A 19,221-nucleotide genomic window follows, 5' to 3' on the forward strand; every position below is an offset into this window, starting at 1 on the left:
ATCATTATTTATAAGTTGTGTTTCTAATTGATGGATTAAGGCTCACGATATTTCGGGCATTTGGATAACACATTTCGCAGTGAAGTGTTAATGACAATGTTAAGGTCACCAGTAATAACGTGGCCAGTCGGATTAACTATAGGTAACCGTTTGGCTCTCAACAATTAGAGAAAGAAAAGCTTTAAAATCCTCCGGCATAAAAAAAATCAGAAATAAAAACATGAGAAAATCAACAGCCTTGATAAAGCTTAAAACAATAATGGAAAACAATGTATGGCAGACAACAACCTACGACAACGTCTGAAATACAGGCTCCTGAATTGAGACAGGCACATAAAGAATGTGCCGGTTTTTACGGGATTTTAATTGTGCCGGTTTTAACGTGATTGATCCCTTCCCCTAACCTGGAACAGTGTTAACATCAACAAGAAAGGACTTGACACATCCGATTGGTACGATATACAATAAAAAGAAAACGTGCATTTCAATGAAGCAACATTCAAGCAGCGCTTGCATATTGAGTATATATCTCCCAGCTGATTTACGATATTCCAGAGAATGCGTTTCCTATCATGATTTCTTTAATAGAGGGTTGTTGTTCACACGGAAAGAGTTTCAAGTGGTGAAGTTGAAATCATCCATTCGAAAATTTCACGGACGCCATCACGAGCTGGTTGACCGTTTCACAGATGACGACAGATATGTTTCAATCATCGTAACCACAATCCCGTTCTTATTTCACAAGATTTGACCACCCGAATCAGACCTATCACCGGGTTCGTACTTGACACATCCGATTGGTACGATATACAATAAAAAGAAAACGTGCATTTCAATGAAGCAACATTCAAGCAGCGCTTGCATATTGAGTATATATCTCCCAGCTGATTTACGATATTCCAGAGAATGCGTTTCCTATCATGATTTCTTTAATAGAGGGTTGCTGTTCACACGGAAAGAGTTTCAAGTGGTGAAGTTGAAATCATCCATTCGAAAATTTCACGGACGCCATCACGAGCTGGTTGACCGTTTCACAGATGACGACAGATATGTTTCAATCATCGTAACCACAATCCCGTTCTTATTTCACAAGATTTGACCACCCGAATCAGACCTATCACCGGGTTCGTACTTACATGAGCAACACGACGGGTGCCACATGTGGAGCTGCAGGGTCTGCGTTCCCTTCTAAATCACCTGAGATCACCCCATGGTTTTTGGTGCGGCTCGTGTTGCTCAGTCTTAATTTTTCCAATTTGTGATTTGAGTAAAGTTTTTTTTATCTTTTGGACCTTTTTTTTTTTTTGCCATGGCGTTGTCAGTTTATGTCCGATTTATGAGTTTGAATGTCCCTTTGGTATCTTTCGTCATTCTTTTATATCCATAAGACTTATTACTTGTATCTACGTTGCTCGTTCTTTTATATGAAAAAAAGCAGGACCAACTCTTTCAAGTTTGGAATTGGGAATACTTGTGTAAAAATGTTAAACAGTTTATCAATCTTGTTCGAATAAAAAAAGAATAAATATAACTCTTGTTGAAAACATACTTTTATTTGTTGCGTATAATACATACAATGAAAAAATATTAAACCATAACCAACAGAAACATAAATGTTATAGTAGAGGGGCCTGATGGGTTATTTTCGTTCTTCGTGATCGGCGCATTTTCGCCATCGTGATCCGTTTTTCTACAGATTTATACTCTTTTTATATTTTCGTGATCCGTGATCATGGAAATTTATTTTCTGTGAATCGTGATTGACAAAAAAATCAACTCGTGAATCGTGATGAGACCCCCCCCCCCCCCCCCCCCCCCATCAGGCCCCTCATAGTAAATGAATTGTGTTACAGTATAATAGATACTACACTCAATGAAGAACCCACCACCATTTTATTAAAATTACAAAGATGATAAAAACATAAATGTATCTTCGAAGTTTTTGATTGATACTTTAAATACAATGCATTTAAAAAAAAGACTAAAATTTAAATACAAATAAATGTATATATTTATAAATTAAAAAAAGAAGTTAAGTATATGTCGACGAGCCAGAAACCCACGCGGCAACATGAAAAACCGAAAGACATCTGGTGTTCATCTTGTGGTCTTTAACAATAGACAGGTGTCTTTACAATGTGTCAAGCTCTAACTGGCCTCTAACTAGTCTAAAAACTGTGAATAAATCACAAAAGACAATCGAAAATTAAATTTCTCATAAAAATTTATGCCAAAATACATTGAGATAAACAATTTAAGCCCATACTCTGAAAATAAGGAGATGTGGTACGATTGCCAATGAGACAACAGTATCCAACAGAGTTCAATGAAAAATGTGAAACAATTCAAACAAGAAAACCAATGGCCTAATTTATAACAAAACAACTAACGAAAAAAGAAATGTGACAAACATGAACAAACGACAATCGCTTTACAACAGACTAATGACTTTGGAAATTTGTTATTTAACTTTACAGTGTTGCATGAAAATATTGTACCATGTACATCAACTTCATATCACTTCTTTTACAATTTATTCAGACTTTATGGTTCCGGTATGTTATTATGCACGACCCTTATTATTCAACTGAAAATAATGTTTTATAGATAGGATATTATGTATAAACGTCAAATTGTGAATTCAAAGTTTCTATTGTTATAAATCTGTTTTATTTGCCCACTCCAACTAATTCCATTGCAACATTTTCCCTCCAATACTTCATTTATATATGTGTATGTAATTATTCATATGTTTGAAGACGCTATATAAAAGAGTGGGAAAATAATGAAGTTGTGAGTGAATGAAGGTTCATAATATCTTTTTGAACATTATTTTATGTTGATCCAAACTGTACTTTGTACCAAAATATCATGACTTATGTTGACGTTTGTCTCTAGGGGATTTTTGTTTCCTTGGGTTTCTGTCTCTTTGACGTGTGTTCTATTTCTTCTTTCGTCCATATTCTTTGTTGTGTAGGTTTTTTCTGTGCATTATAATTTATGGAAGTTGTATTTTCCTTTCTTTTTATTCGTGGAAAAGTAAGCCCTTTTTTGCACCAAACCATCACCATTATTAAACAAAAATTATTAAAGTTCTGACATTTTAAATTGACAAAATTTACGATCATATTATATAACTAAATAGATACAAATATTTAAAAATAAGAATGCTAAAATATTCGAATAAAATACAAGTGAACATCCCCAAATTAAAACAATTTTCTAACAAAAGATAGTTTAGACATAAAAAAAAGTTCTAATTGACAAAATCTACAAGATATCTCTACAATAATAATGATGGGAATTTGAAAATTTTATACATTTTAAACCTAACTCTAATAAATGCGTTACTCTTTTATTATAGAGTAGCAATTTCTCTCTTTTTTTTTTAAATACTTTGACATACGCATTAATCTCAATGCTCTTTTCCTAAATTGACTGTGAAGTTTCAATTTATAAAATATTGCATTGTCTAAAGGAAGTCCTCTGCAGGCATGCTTTCAGAACAGTCTACGACGCATTATATGACTGTCGATCAAGAACAAGATTGAGTATGGTATAAGTACCATTTTGGTAGCAGAAAAGTAATACATTATAGTAGCTTGCTAAACAATTTTAGCTCAAGAGCAAATATAAATATGACCTAAATTAGCCATAGACAATTTCTGTCTGAGAAAGCTTAAAAGAAACTTCCATTTGCACTAAAAACTTGAGAATTTTTTATTTTTTATTAATTGGAAAAATTGATTAAAATATGTTATAATAAAATTCCAATTGTGACAAAGAAGGTTTTATCCTGTTTCCTTTTGAAGTTTGTATACTGGTTTAACACAAAAGCAATATTTAAGTCAGAAAAAAGATAAAAAAAAATACATAATTTCATGATAAATTTGAATCCAATCATATTATATACAGAAGAAGATCGACTTTTGACAACAGACCTTACACCATAACTCACCTACAGACCATATCATACATTGTATAATTGACCTTTAGGAGGATGCATGCATGAAACCATACAATGTTTATGCACTGACATCCCACATAACAAATGTATATGTTTAGATGTTTTCTGTGTCATCTAACACATACATAAGATTTTCATCGAAGGCAAGCAGATCCTTGTAAAGGCACCTGCATGTATATATGCCTTGACGTTTCATAGTTAGTATACCGTAGTTATGAAATATCACATATACTAATATACAGCGTATTAAAAACAAACGGTATTACGCATCAAATACCTCGGTTACCAAACCACTTCTCTTTACCTAAAGTTTCTGAATACGTATTTTAAAAGCTAAAAACACAGACACTTTGCGTACAACCTTTTTTACAGGAGAAGTCACTGGCGTGACACAGTTTTCTTTTTTATGTATTCGTCATGCTATTTATCAATTTCATAAAAATAATTTTCCAAAGTGTATGACCTCACCTGAGCATCTATCGACGATTAAAAAAAATATAACATATCCGAAGCACGTGTAGCTTTAATAAAATTGAACTCTTGTTTCGCAAAACAAAATGTGACTCGTTTTATATAATTTATCTCTGAATTCTTTGTATAATCGAACGGTTTGTAATTGCTTAACCTGTACGCCGAAACTCGCAAGGATATAAATATTGAAAGATGCGGTCTAGCAGTACGTCTGTAATTCAAACTGGTTTTTTTTCTAAAACACACTCTTTTAAATCAATTGAAATTATCTAATTTAAAATTTTATGCAAAATTCAGAAAATTTACATGCGTAGGAACAAAACTATAAAAAAAAGTTTCAAATGAAATAGTTAAGATTTCCTTCTTCAATATATTTGGTTTATGAATACTGAAAATTTCCAAATCAGTTAAAATTAGTGGGTTTTTGATTTTGCGTTAATATTATGGTGATCTTTTTAGAAATAGGCCATAAAATTGTTAGAACATCAAACAACGCATATGGAGCTGTACTACTGTGAATTTAAGTAAAGGTTGAATGTACTCAATAAAAATTCCTAGCATGAAATAAATACAGGGGAAATTATTCATATCTCTTTAAATCAATAACACAAAGATATCTGAGCTTTCGGTTCTTCCGATCTGCATTCATCTTCAACTACAACTCTGGTCTTTGTTGAATGATGTAATCCATTGAAGAAGTTGATAATGCCATAAAGGGTGTTTCATTCGAATCTGTTGCTAGTAAAGGAACGGTTGTTTGATTATGGTCAGCTGTAAAGAAAAATGAAGAACCAAATAAATGCAAATCTGTGATAATCTCAATTATGATCAATCATATCTAACCATATATCAAAATTTGTCTTGACCCGTGAAAGGCCCAATAAAGTTGTCATGGCTTTCTATGATCTTGACATTGCTTTCTCCGATTATATTTCCAATATTAAGTATTTGATTTAGCATACAGAAACATGATTACCGACTGAAAGACTGACAGACAGAAGACTTGTTTATACATATGTGGAAACAATCGATGCACACAAAAAGGTACGTTCTTATTTAAAAACAATATCTGGCGAAGTATCCATATACATGGAATATTAACAAAAATGATAAATTATTCTTAAACTTTACCGAAATTTTAAATCTTGATATGATTTGATACCCGATAAAAATTAAAGGTCATCAAGCTTGTTTTTAGCTACAGGTGTGAACATTTTGCATATTGGTATAGTTAGGATGATTGAAATCTTTGAAACCAAATAGATCTGAAATTAAAGTTGGCGCTAATATTTTCAAATATAGCATTGAAGTTTTAATTCCCCAACCCATAGCTATGTATGCTGTATGGATGTTGCACATTGTTTAACGCCATACGGTGACTGTTAAGTTGTTAATTTCTGTGTCATTTGGTCTCGGTTGGAAATTTGTCTCAGTGGCAAGCATACCACTTCTCTTGATCTAAATACGAATACCGAGTCCTTCAGATAATTTTGGGCGTCTGCATGTTACTCACTTTTTTTTCGAGAATGTTATAATGACATGAAGTAAGACTTTTCTTAATTACCGTGATTCTGTAGTATAGGGGAAACAAAGGCAACTTGCTTATCTCGAAATGGTGTTATGGAACTCAATGGTGACTCATCTTGCACTCTCTTTTCAGTTGGATCTTGTGAGGATGTAGTTAATAGAGATATTCCGGAATCCGTTGATTTAACATATGTGCAATCTGTGATCTTTACATCAGTAATGTCTTCGTCATCTTGTGAGTTTGGACTCTCTTTGGAACTTGAAGATTCACGTATCATCCCTGCATTAAAAATTATATTGCACATTATTTTTTGTTTAAAAATAAATGGGGAATGTGTCCATATGACACAGATGATGCCCCCGCTTGCATGTCATATAAAGCTTTAAAGGGACATAACCGAAGAACTGTAAAAGTGACGCTACCCAAATATGTATTTAATCTGTGTTTTATTTTAAAAAAATATTGTGTTTAAGTTTCATAACGGTTGAGACAAACTTAAATTAGAGAAAGCAAACGAATAAATTCAGCAATTTTTCCATTTGTAAATGGGAATAACTCTAGAACAGTAAAAATGACACAACCAACATTTAAACTTGATCTGTATTTTGTGATAATAAGCATTTCGTATAAGTTTCATAACATTTGGTTTAGGCTAACTGAAGTTAGAGAATGCAAATGAAAAATTAAGCAATTTTTCCATTTGTACGGGCATAACTCTAAGTAGATTGAAATGACGCAACAAAAATTCAAACTGGATCTGTATTTTGTGTTAATGAGCTTTGTGTATAAGTTTCATAACATTCGGTAGAGGCTAACTAAAGAAAGAGAACGAAAACAAAAACTTCAGCATTTTTTCCATTTGTAAAGGGGCATAACTCTAGAACAGTTAAAGTGACACAACCAAAATTCAAACTTGATGTGTATTTTGTGAGAATAAGCATTGTGTATATGTTTCATAACATTTGATTGAGGCTAACTAAAGTTAGAGAACGGAAATAAAAAAATCAGCTATTTTTCCATTTGTAAAGGACATAACTCTAGAACGATGACAGAACCAAAATTCAAACATGATCTGTATTTTGTGGTAATAAGCATTTTGTATAAGTTTCATAAGATTTGGTTGACGCAAACTAAAGTAAGAGAACAGAAATGAAAATTCAGCATTTTTTCAATTTGTAAAGGAGCATAACTCTAGAACAGTTAATGTGACGCCACCCAAATTCAAACTTGATCTGTGTTTGTGGTAATTAGCATTTTGTATAAGTTTCATAACATCTGGTTGAGGCAAACTAAAATTAGAGGACGGAAACCAACTTTGGGACGTACGTACGTATAAACGGACGGACAAGGGTAAAACTGTTTGCCCCCTCTGCTACAGCGGGGGCATAAAAAACAAGACTGGAAAAAACATACTCTTTACGATTTATATAGATTTAACATGATTTAATATATCTACTCTAAACATCAGCACAACAATGTTATATATATGAAGGACATATCAGTACGTACGATGAACTACCATTATTGAGCGAAAGATCTATCACTTTAAATTAGAATATGATTGCCGACTGTTTTGAATTTCATATAGATTTAAAACTCTCTGTCGACATGTCTTTTCGAATTTGTCTGGTATGGAGTTCGGTATTTTTGTCGGACTTTTTTTATTTGCTTTTGAAGATTTCAAATGCAACATATTTAATTATTGTAACATTTATCAATCATATAGTTTTTACATTGGGTTCGAACATTTACTTTATACGGTGAAATTTCTTTTACGTATGCACATGCTGTTTTATGGAATTATCTACCAGATAATTTTGGGAAAATGCTATTCAAATCAGTTTAAAAAAATGCAAATGAATTACGTTTATGTTTGATTTATACTAATTTAGATCATATCCTAAATGTTATTTTGGGTGGCATGTAATTACATCAGTTGTTTGAGCATGCTGCAATACCGCTAGTGTTCTTGTTTCAATACGAACAACGTAATTGAGAAATAAAACAATACTGGATAAAGGTTTCCAGAATAATACAACTTCTTCGGGAGCACTGAAAAATTAACTGCACATAAATATACATATATATTGAGATTGAAAACAACAGAATTTGCTAAATATTTATAAAAAGGTAAAACTCTATGAATTACCTTTTTTACGTCTGAATTGTCTCACTCCAAAAAATGCTAGTAGGAAAAGACCCAAAGTAGCAGAACAAACAATAATCGTTATAAGTCTGCAGAAAAAAAATAGAGATTACAGTTAAGATATAAAGAAATAAGTCGTACAGAAGTTACAAGTCATTAACATATTAATCTAATAATAAATACACATACTGCAAATATTGTTTAAAATACCAATACTTCAATGTTGGTAAGTTAAAAGTCATTTAGCATCACTTATATTTCTACTGAAGGAAGTTCCCGTGCTCAAACTCTTTTTCAATCCACAACTGTTTTTGACAGCGATTTTTTAACTAACACCATAGCTGCCTTTAATTGATTATTTAAGATAGCGATAATGATAATTATAATAATAAAATGCTTTCATCGACAAGCAACATACTAGCATAGATGAATGTGTAAGCCTGGCATAATGATACTGCATACTCTTAAATAAATCTGTTTGTGCACAAGGAAGTCTTATAACTCTTCAGTAAGCATTATATTTGCTACAGGAACTACACATATACACATGAGACGAATAGCTTGGACCCAAATATGCTATATAAAAAAACCATGCCAAAAGCATTTACGCAGTGCCCAACCAGAACAGCCATTATTATAAAAGCCAGATGCAGTAGCAACATCTCAATTCATGACTACTGAACTGTTTAATTTGATATTTTTCATCTTTCTTTGTATATATGTATTATCATGTTTGTTTATTAGCTGCAGACGACCTTTGTTAATTGGAATAACTTGTTTAAGTCTATTTCGCAATAAAATATGATAAAGCTAAGTGAATATTTAAAATAAATATGCGTAAAATGATCAGTAAAGCATGTACAGATGTTCCCCCCCCCCCCCAAAAAAAAAACAAAACAAAAAAAAACAAAACAAAACAAAAACAAAACAAACCTGGCAAGTAAATAATGTTTAAATTTTTCATATATTTCATATTCAAAATTTGTATCAGTTTCCAGTTTTAATTTTTTTCAGACTTTGTTTCGTTTAAAGCCTCTGGATATCATTAAAACTATCGCAGATATATATGGAATGAGAATCATTCATTTTTTTAAAATGAAACATATTGGCTTATCATAAGTACGTACATTTTTGAATTGATGGTGTTATCCACAATTTCCTTAGTCTCTGTATCTAAAATATGTTTAAAAAGTAACTGCTTCTTCTTTAATCACAAATAATTCATTAAGTAATTAAGCAATGATAACACTTGTCTAAATGGTGCTTGGAAAATTGTTGTATATAAATTATGGCAGTTGTGGTACTTTATGTTTTGATTTCTATAGTAGGCCTAGGTTTGTATAATTTTTTAACATCATAAACCACACTCAAATAACTATTCATTTTTTTTAGATATTGGTTTTCAATAAGTTGTTACTATTCAGACCATTGAAGAGGTAAGAAAAATATCGTTTTTTTTTGTGATGAATACATAATTTATGTATAAAAATGGCTTTAAATTTATGATCTAGGAATCAAAACCATAAAGTGCCGTGCGACAAAATAAATGTGTTTGTTGTATACATATTACATTTTGCAAATACAAAAATGTGCGAATGGCGACACTGTGATGTCAATGCAACTTAGGAGTATTCCAGTTATCACAATATAAAAATTCATATAATTTTATATTTATAATTTTATATTCTGTTAGCACACACAACTTTTCACCAGGTTAATGAATGATCAGCAGTTCTTATTACAAACATTTTCAATATGAACCACAACATATTAAATCTTTTAAATATTTTTGTAGAATATCATAATTAATAATGTTAAACTGTTGCATTCAAATACTACACATAAAAGGAGATGTGGCGCACACTTCAATAAAACTTCAATCCAAAAGTACTAAATCTACAGGATTCAACGATATAACTATATCTTCTTAAAGTAAAACAGAGTTTGGAAAATATATCATTGTTTTGATAAATGGAACATTACTAAAACAGTGTATAGGAAATACTAATTTTGTTTACAGCTCTCCTATAAAAGCATGCAAAGCAAAACTTTGATCAACTTGCTTGCTATGTTTGTTTGGATGTTTATAAACAAAAGGTAGGTAGTCTGTTTCAGTCTGTTTACTATATACTGGAATTTGATTGGACAATAAACAATAACTTCATTGCATGTCAATTTTTATTGTCTAATCAAATTCGAGTATATACAAAACAGACTGAAACTCCGCCTACCTATTGTTTGCAAACATCCATGCAAACATAGCAAGCAAGTTGATCAAACGTTTGCTTTGCATGCTTTTATAGAAGAGCTGCAAGACTATTCTTATTTCTAGTATTCCTACCTGTTTTATTTCCCCAAGAGGATACTTTGGTAATTGTGGTCCTGTAATAAAAGAAAATATAAATTAAAAAATCATGTGATGTCAAGCAAACCTAAAGCTGCTATGAAATAATATTCTGTCATGTCAGATATATTACCTTTAAAAGTATATGATTATTATAATAATAAGTGCACATTTTTTTGATATGTGACATAATCTTTCAATCAGTTTAATTGAAGTCTGGAGCTGGCATGTCAGTTAACTGCTAGTAGCAGTCTGTTGTTATTTATGTATTATTGTCATTTTGTTTATTTTCTTTGGTTACATCTTCTGACATCAGACTCGGACTTCTCTTGAACTGAATTTTAATGTGCGTATTGTTATGCGTTTACTTTTCTACATTGGCTAGAGGTATAGGGGGAGGGTTGAGATCTCATAAACATGTTTAACCCCGCCGTATTTTTGCGCCTGTCCCAAGTCAGGAGCCTCTAGCCTTTGTTAGTCTTGTATTATTTTTAATTTTAGTTTCTTGTGTACAATTTGGAGTTTAATATGGCGTTCATTATCACTGAACTAGTATATATATATTTGTTTAGGGGCCAGCTGAAGGACGCCTCCGGGTGCGGGAATTTCTCGCTGCATTGAAGACCTGTTGGTGGCCTTCTGCTGTTGTCTGTTCTGTGGTCGGGTTGTTGTCTCTTTGACACATTCCCCATTTCCATTCTCAATTTTATTTATAAAATTATTAAAAACGAAATGAAAATATCATGACATAACTCGCTTCCATATTTTTTTTAAATGATAGTTATTGTTCATTGAACAAAACATTGTTTCTAAGTGCCAATTCATAAATTACCTCGAAATATCAATATTTGGTACATTCCCGTTGATAGCTGTTTTTTTGTTCTCTTCTGAAATATAAATCAGACACAATAACACCCAAGACTATATGTTTCTTCAGTTTGTCATACATTTGATTTTGATAAGACAAAATCAAAAAGAGCAAAATGCTGTGCTCGCCTGACACTTTTAATACACAGAAGGCAAATAAATATGATATAAATTACTTGTGTTGTGTGTTTGCTTTAGATCTGATGGTGTGCAATGAGTTTCCAGGAATAAACTTTTCGTTGTACGCTCGAGACACAGTTTATGAGAGTCAAACTTAGAGTTACAAACCAAATCGAGAATAGAGAAATAAATATAAACAGTCTGATGATAACTTGGGAAAAGGGTATGGGGTTTCATATAATTACTTTACAATAAAACTCTATAATTTAATAACAATGTCATCAAATACTACCTGGTAGTAAAGAGAAAAATAACAAAAATACCAAGTTCCAAAGAAAATTGAAAGCGAAAAGTCCTTAATCAAATGAAAAAATCAAAAGCTCAAACACACCAAACGAATGGAAAACAACTGTCATATTCTGTACTTGTTACAGGCTTTTATAGCTAGCCAAACCTCTCATTGTACAAAAGTCGTATAGAATTCCATTTTACTGATAACAATCTACTTTGTGATGTTACACTTTTGTTTCAGATAAGAGTGAAGGTTGGTGCATATTAAAACGTTTTAACCCGCTGCATTTGTTTGCACCTGTCCCAAGTCAGGAATCTGATGTTCAGTAGTTGTCGTTTGTTGATGTGGTTCATAATATAAGTGTTTCACGTTTCTTTTATCTTCTTTGTTTTAGAAGTATCTGAAGGAATTCCGACTCATAAGAAAATAAGAAGAGGTTGACAAGGAGAGGTGCACAGGTCGTTCCCTTAGGAATGCCGACACCTTGTTGAAAAGTCTACCTCCTAATATTAATTCAACAAATATGTTGCCAATAAGAAACTCTAGTAAATTGATCACTTGTTCATCAGTGTAGCATTTGTTATAAGTAAAGGGTTACATACTACTACGGTATATTTAATACATAATGCTTGATTCAAATTCAGTATTAAATCTTTTATGTTCAATAACTCTTGCATAGTTCATTCATGTATGAAAAAAAATCATTCATATTGATCAACTGAAGGAAACCATTGAAATCGTCGGTCATGCCAAATCGAAGCCAGAATCTTACCATGATTGTCAGTGATTTCTTGTATGGGAATGTATACTGGTTCTTCTAGCTTTACTGTATATATCTCTTCTGCTATTCTAATGTAGAAGAAAAGAAAGAAATGTCGGATGCGATGATGCAAATAAACTGATTAAGATAATGGTTCAGAAATATATCATAATCAAATTACATTATTAATTGGACAAAGTAAAAAATGCCTTTCTTATATTCATATTTTACTACAAGATTGTTAAGACTTGTACTTTGAATTGGTGTCTTATTTGAATAAAAAAAAATGAATTGAATTAGACATCTGGTAAAGCGAAAACTATATTGCATACGGCAGTCATACTCTCATAACAATTGAAAGAAGACATGTTTTTTGAAATGTTATTGCTATGAATGTAGTAAAGACGCTAAATACATATACATCTTGCTGTAAACTATTGACTATTGTAAACAGCAGCAAAAGTGACGTTATCTGTTCATAAACTATCTATACACATTTCTAAAACTGTAGTTCTGAAGCAGAAATGAGGACCCGTTTCATTTTTATACAGTGAAGTCCTGTACATCTGGCTCTGATTAAACATTGACATATTTCTCATCTATTGGAAAACTAAAATGTGTCATGTATTCTTGAGATTGGCTTCAAATGCTCTTGCTCTATCTCGTGCGAATATCTTACAATCTGAAACAAAACAGAATGTGCATTTGTTTATTGTTAAGACAAAAAATTCTGTTTCAAAATGAATAATTTACTGGTGTATTTGATTTATAGAATTATGAACACTATTCTCAAACACATTGTTTTGACTACATTTTATTCGAATGTTTATAAATTTATTAAATACCTGACCGAAAGACATGATCCATTGATAGAAAGTGTTGTTCCATGCTTACACTTTCCACTAAACACCTTACAATTGCAATTGTCAAGTCCATAAAAGTTGTTAGTAGTATCGCAAACACATGGTAGGCTGCAACCTGATGTCGAAAGATAGTTGACCCTTTTTGCACCTATAAGTAATTAAGGTTTTCAATATAAAAAAAAGAAGACATAGTATGAAAAAGTATATTTTGACAGATTGGCAGTCAAGAACAACGTTTAATATTATTATTACAGAAATAAGTGCAATGATGTAATAGTAGTGTATTAGTTGTCCACAAGAGGCGACATAAATGTGGTAGGATGAAGACACATTTGTGTTTATGATTGGACGGAACTCACAAGTTGTAAAATAGTTATAAATTAGCATCATAATAGAAGGGATGCGAACGATACCAAGTGGTAAAGGGACATTCAAACGCATAATTCGAAAATAAACTGAGAACGCATTGGCAAAAATAGCAAGTATTAGCATTATGAAAATAAACCGCTTATAATGTTATTGAGTTGAGAGGTAAACTAATGTTTTTTATGCTAGTAATTTGAACTTATATATTACTTACCATAATGACAAGAATATTCCTCACATTGGAAAGGATAGTCTGAATTTGTTTCATCTGCGATCCAGGTATCATCTGGGCAAGGTTTGCATATATCCTTTCCTAAGTTGTTGGAACATTTTCGCACAAAAGTTCCTAAATTGATTATTGACAATTCATCAAAAGAATGCAAAAAAGTTATCGAAGAAATGTAGGGATCGCATTAAAAATGTTAAAATCAGAGATATCAGAGTTAATGTAACATGTGATTTGTTTAGGAGTGTTGTGCAAATTGAAAGTATGCACTTTTCAGGAACGATAATTTAAATTAACAAATTTATTATATATGCTCGAGGTAAATAGCTTAAATTATCATATTGGTGTGAACAGAGCTGGCAACTGTCCCCTAAAATTTAAAAAAAATATCCATGTCTTTCAAAGTAATGGTACAAACGCAAAAAAAAAAGCTCGATACTCATTCAGATTGGATATAGGGTTTCAGGTTTGTTTAAGGCTGTGAGGATGTTGTTACAATTTAGTATGGAAAAACTTAAAAGGTCTATGAACACTTGCTACATCTATCTACATGACTCTAACCTCCATGACATGTAGGTTGTTGTCCCCGCAGCAAACAATATCGCTCTTGTTGTAAATAACATTTCAGAACTGCTTGATGACGGAATTAGGTATAAAAATTAACTTGGTAACTCAACATTTACACACGCGACACTTACCAAACAGGAAATAATTGATATGTTTTATGTTTCTAGCGAATTTCAATCTAATATGAAGAACTGGACCTGCCTTAGATGTACTGGATGACAAAATTACAAATAAACCTTTTATTGCGTGGTCTGTCAAGTGCTCGACCAGAAGTCAAAGAATGAGTTGCTATAAAACTATCTACTCCAGGTCAGTGCGGTATTCAGCAGAGAAATTTAAAATTCTATTAGAGTACAACTGCTATATTCCTGACTTGGTACAGGCATTTTCTCATAATATACTCATTCTAAACTAAAACACCGATTTGAAGAACTAGTCAAACTTTGTTTAAAAAAAAATGGCAAACGTTAATACAAATATCCTGTTTTTGGGAAGGAAAAAATCGATCATGTTACGTTTAGATGACGTGTTCTGACAAACAATAGGCATTCTTATGGGATCCATAAAGTGAAATAACAAAAATACCGAACTTCGAGGAAAATTCAAAACGGAAAGTCCGTAATCAAATGGCAAAATCAAAAGCTCAAACACATCAAAGGAATGGATAGCAACTATCATATTTCTGACTTGGTACATCCAACTGTGTCCCCTATCTTGCCGACTTGTCTCTTTATTCATATGAGGAATATTTTATGCAAGAGATTCTCAGAGAAATAAAAAGTAGCTGTATATAGACACTGTCCTTTTACTAAATAATTCAAAGTTTCAAGGGACGTTATGCAACCAACAATCAATCAATCAATCAAGAGTTTCGTGACTATATGGAACGCATCTACCAATCCAATTTGGAATAAAGAACATCACAGATACGGTTAAGATTGCTCATATCTTGACTCTAAAATATGACAATGAAGGTCGATTAAGATTGTAGGTATAGGTTTTTTATCACTTGGCACATTGATGACTTGACTTTGCAGTTGGTTTATTTTCTGACCAGTAGAAAGTTCGATTTGATCAAACAAATTGCAGTTCGGTCAGAACTGTGAATGTTAAGGCAAAGGGAAATACAAGCAATTAAGACACTTTAACAAAAAATACCGAACTCCCAGGCATTTAAAAAATGAGGAAGTCAATAAAACAAGACAAAACCAAACGCTAAACTACATCAAACAACGGAATGCGAATGCAATACAACTGTCATACTCCTTTCATGACAGTTGTTTGTAGTTCCGTTATAGTGTTAAAGATGAGTGAGCAACATATAAGGCCATAACTGCATGGGGCTAGTGGTGATTTTAAGTTAACTCACAGAAGAGGAAAAAATCAATAATATTATATTAACTGTGCAGCAGTGGTCATAGAAACTTAGAAAAAAAAATTTTCCACTTCTATAATATTTTCATTATATCTTAATAATGATTGTTTTTGTTTGTTATTTGCTACTCACCCGCGGGGCAGTTATTCTCTACTTTTTTGCAGCAATATTCAGTTGAATCATGTGAGGTTCTACGAATATAATTTCTTGGGCATATTTTGGTTGATGTCAAAACAGGGTATATAAGAAAACTTCCGACGAAGAACTGTATCAACACATAAGAGCTCTGTAATTTAAATCATATAACTTAGAAAGGATCATTCATTCATTCATTCATTCATTCCTTCAATCCTTCATTCATTCATTCCTTCATTAATTCATTCATTCATTCATTCATTCATTCATTCATTCATTCATTCATTCATTCATTCATTCATTCATTCATTTATTCATTCATTCAAGAGCTCTGTAATTTAAATCATATTACTAAGAAAGGAAAATTCATTCATTCATTCATTCATTCATTCATTCATATTCAATCATTTATGCATGCATGCATGCATTCAGACCTTCCTTCCTTCCTTCCTTCCTTCATGCATTCATTTATACATTTATTCCTTCCTTCATTCATTCCTTCATTCCTTCATTCATTTATTCATTCGTTCATTTATTCCTTCATTCCTTCATTCATTTCTTCAATCCTTCATCCCTTCATTCCTTCATATTCATTTATTCATTCATTCATTCATTCATTCATTCATTCTTAATCATGCATTTATTCATTCATATACATTCATTCATTCATTCAATCATTCATTCATTCATTCATTCATTCATTCATTTATCATTCATTCATTCATTCATTCATTCATTTCTTTCATTCATTCATTCATTCATTCATTCATTCATTCATTCATTCATTCATTCATTCATTCATTCATTCATGCATTCATTCATTCATGCATTCATTCTTTTATTCATTTATTTATTCATTCATATTCATTCATTCATTCATTCATTTATGCATTCATTCTTTCATTCTTTCATTCTCATTCATTCATTCATTCATTCATTCTTTCATATTCCTTCATTCATTCATTCAATCATTCATATTCATTCATTCATTCATTCATTCATTTATTCATTCATATTGATTCATTTATTGATTGATTGATTGATTCATTCATATTTATTCATTCATATGCATTCATTCATTCATATTCATTCATTTATTCATTTATTCATTTATTCATTCAATCTTTCATTCCTTCATTCCTTCGTTCATTCATTCATTCATTCATTCTTAATCATTCATTAATTCATTCATTTGCATTAATTCATTCATTCATTCATTTATTCATTCATTCATTCATTCTTTCATTTACATAGGCGGATCCAGGGCCCGCCCCCCCCCTTTCGTGGGAAACATTTGGTTGATTATATAGGGAATCACTGAAGCGTGACTGTAGCGGCCCCCCCCCCCCCCTCTTAGGTCAGTCAGCCCCCCCCTTTCGTGGGAAACATTTGGTTGATTATATAGGGAATCACTGAAGCGTGACTGTAGCGGCCCCCCCCTCTTAGGTCAGTCAGCCCCCCCCCCCCCCCCCCTTTACAAAAAGTTCTGGATCCGCCACTGATTTATTTATTCATGCATTCATTATTTCATTCTTTCATTCATTCATTCTTTCATTCATTCATATTCATTTATTCATTCTTGATATCTATATCATTAACGGGAAGCTTAATAAAAAATTTATGATAAAAGAGATGATTTTTCATTTCCTATCGTTAATTATCTATTTTTAGATGGTGACGTTCCCTTGTCACCATCTTATGGTGTTTATATATCTCAACTTGTACGATTCGCTCGTGTATGTAACAACGTATTAGATTTTAGCGAGAGAAATTTATGTCTTACTGAAAAATTATTACACCAGAGTTTTCGATATCATAAACTAGTCAAAACATTTACTAAGTTTTATCATCGGTATAAAGACATCATTCGTAAATATAACTCAACATGCAGACATCTTATACGTTCGGGTATTTCACGTCCAATCTTTTATGGTAATATTCTTTACAAAGCACAAAAATGTCAGTATTCACCTCTAAAGCTAACAAAACCTTTAAACAGACATATTAAGAAGGGATAGTTACGATACTGTTGTCAGGTCATTAAAGATTGCATATTTTGGCTTTAATATTGATTCACTTATAGGGTCTTTGCATCGGAATTAACACATTTATTTTAAAACCAGTTGTTGGCATGACACGGGTTATGTTCTTCTCATATATTTCATGACGGTATAATACTAAACCCCTAACAGGAGGGATTGTGCCTGATATTCATATGATGAAGACATAATCTTTCAATCAGTTTAATTGAGGTCTGGAGCTGGCATGTCATTAACTGCTAGTAGTCTGTTGTTATTTATGTATTATTGTCATTTTGTTTATTTTCTTTTGTTTCCTATTCTGACATCGGACTCGGACTTCTCTTATACTGAGTTTTACTGTGCGTACTGTTGTGCGTTTGTTTTTTCTACATTGGCTAGAGGTATAGGGGGAGGGTTGAGATCTCAAAAAACATGTTTAACCCCGCCGCATTTTTGTGCCTGTCCCAAGTCAGGAGCCTCTGGCCTTTGTTAATCTTGTATCGTTTTTAATTTTAGTTTCCTGTGTATAATTTGGAGTTTAGTATGACGTCCATTATCACTGAACTGGTATACTTATTTGTTTAGGGGCCAGCTGAAGGATGCCTCCGGGTGCGGGAGTTTCTCGCTGTATTGAAGACCCATTGGTGGCCTTCTGCTGTTGTCTGCTCTATGGTCGGGTTGTTGTCTCTTTGACACATTCCCCATTTCCATTCTCAATTTATTCATTCATTCTTTCATTCTTTCATTCTCATTCATTCATTCATTCATTCATATGCATTCATTCATTCATAATCATTCATCTGAAAAGGATGCACAGATTTTTTTTCTCACTTAACAGAATACTTTTTATATATATTCATATGAATATTGTAAAATTAATTTAGGAATACTTTCTTGATCTATTATTACTCTATATGGGCAAAATACGCCATTACTGTTCGATCTATTTTTAATAGTATAGTGCGATGTAAAATCGATTAAAGCAGATAAATTCATATAAACATCAATATTAATTAGTATTTCAGTAAAAAAAAAAGATATAAATACATACCTTCATCTTGAAACTGCAGATTCACCTGCAACTTTGGAAGTTGATCTTCTTATTATCCATAAAATAAGCCAGATTTGATGTGAATTGCTCTCAATTCAATAAGGCGTCGTGATGGTGGCGAG

The 19,221-nt window shown here is 32.1% G+C and overlaps 1 protein-coding gene across 2 annotated transcripts; it reads right to left on the reverse strand.

Annotated features, from left to right (window-relative positions):
• Positions 1–1,874: 1,874 nt before the first annotated feature.
• LOC127719891 (uncharacterized) lies at positions 1,875–19,221 on the reverse strand. Of its 2 annotated transcripts, XM_052226245.1 has the most exons (11): positions 19,100–19,221; positions 16,025–16,178; positions 13,939–14,070; positions 13,341–13,506; positions 12,508–12,584; positions 11,289–11,343; positions 10,454–10,494; positions 9,240–9,285; positions 8,116–8,201; positions 6,003–6,245; positions 1,875–5,209 (listed from the first exon to the last, which is right to left on the reverse strand). In XM_052226245.1, exons 1-11 carry the CDS (start codon positions 19,103–19,105, stop codon positions 5,094–5,096), a joined length of 1,122 nt encoding a protein of 373 aa, XP_052082205.1. In that variant the 5' UTR covers positions 19,106–19,221; the 3' UTR covers positions 1,875–5,093. The 2 variants fall into 2 exon arrangements, with proteins under 2 accessions (XP_052082205.1, XP_052082206.1); XM_052226246.1 differs by lacking the exons at positions 8,116–8,201; positions 9,240–9,285.

Source organism: Mytilus californianus, unplaced genomic scaffold (genome assembly GCF_021869535.1).
Source record: "Mytilus californianus isolate M0D057914Y unplaced genomic scaffold, xbMytCali1.0.p SCAF_11, whole genome shotgun sequence".
NCBI classification, from domain to species: Eukaryota; Metazoa; Mollusca; class Bivalvia; order Mytilida; family Mytilidae; genus Mytilus; species Mytilus californianus.

Bases quoted from the DNA above. Each gene is read 5' to 3' on its own strand.
- LOC127719891 (XM_052226245.1), bottom strand. The intron at 14,071-16,024 runs GTGAGTAGCAAA...TAATCAATTTAG, and splicing joins AGAGAATAACTGCCCCGCGG to GAACTTTTGTGCGAAAATGT. The intron at 9,286-10,453 runs GTAGGAATACTA...AACATATTTTAG, and splicing joins CTCTTGGGGAAATAAAACAG to ATACAGAGACTAAGGAAATT.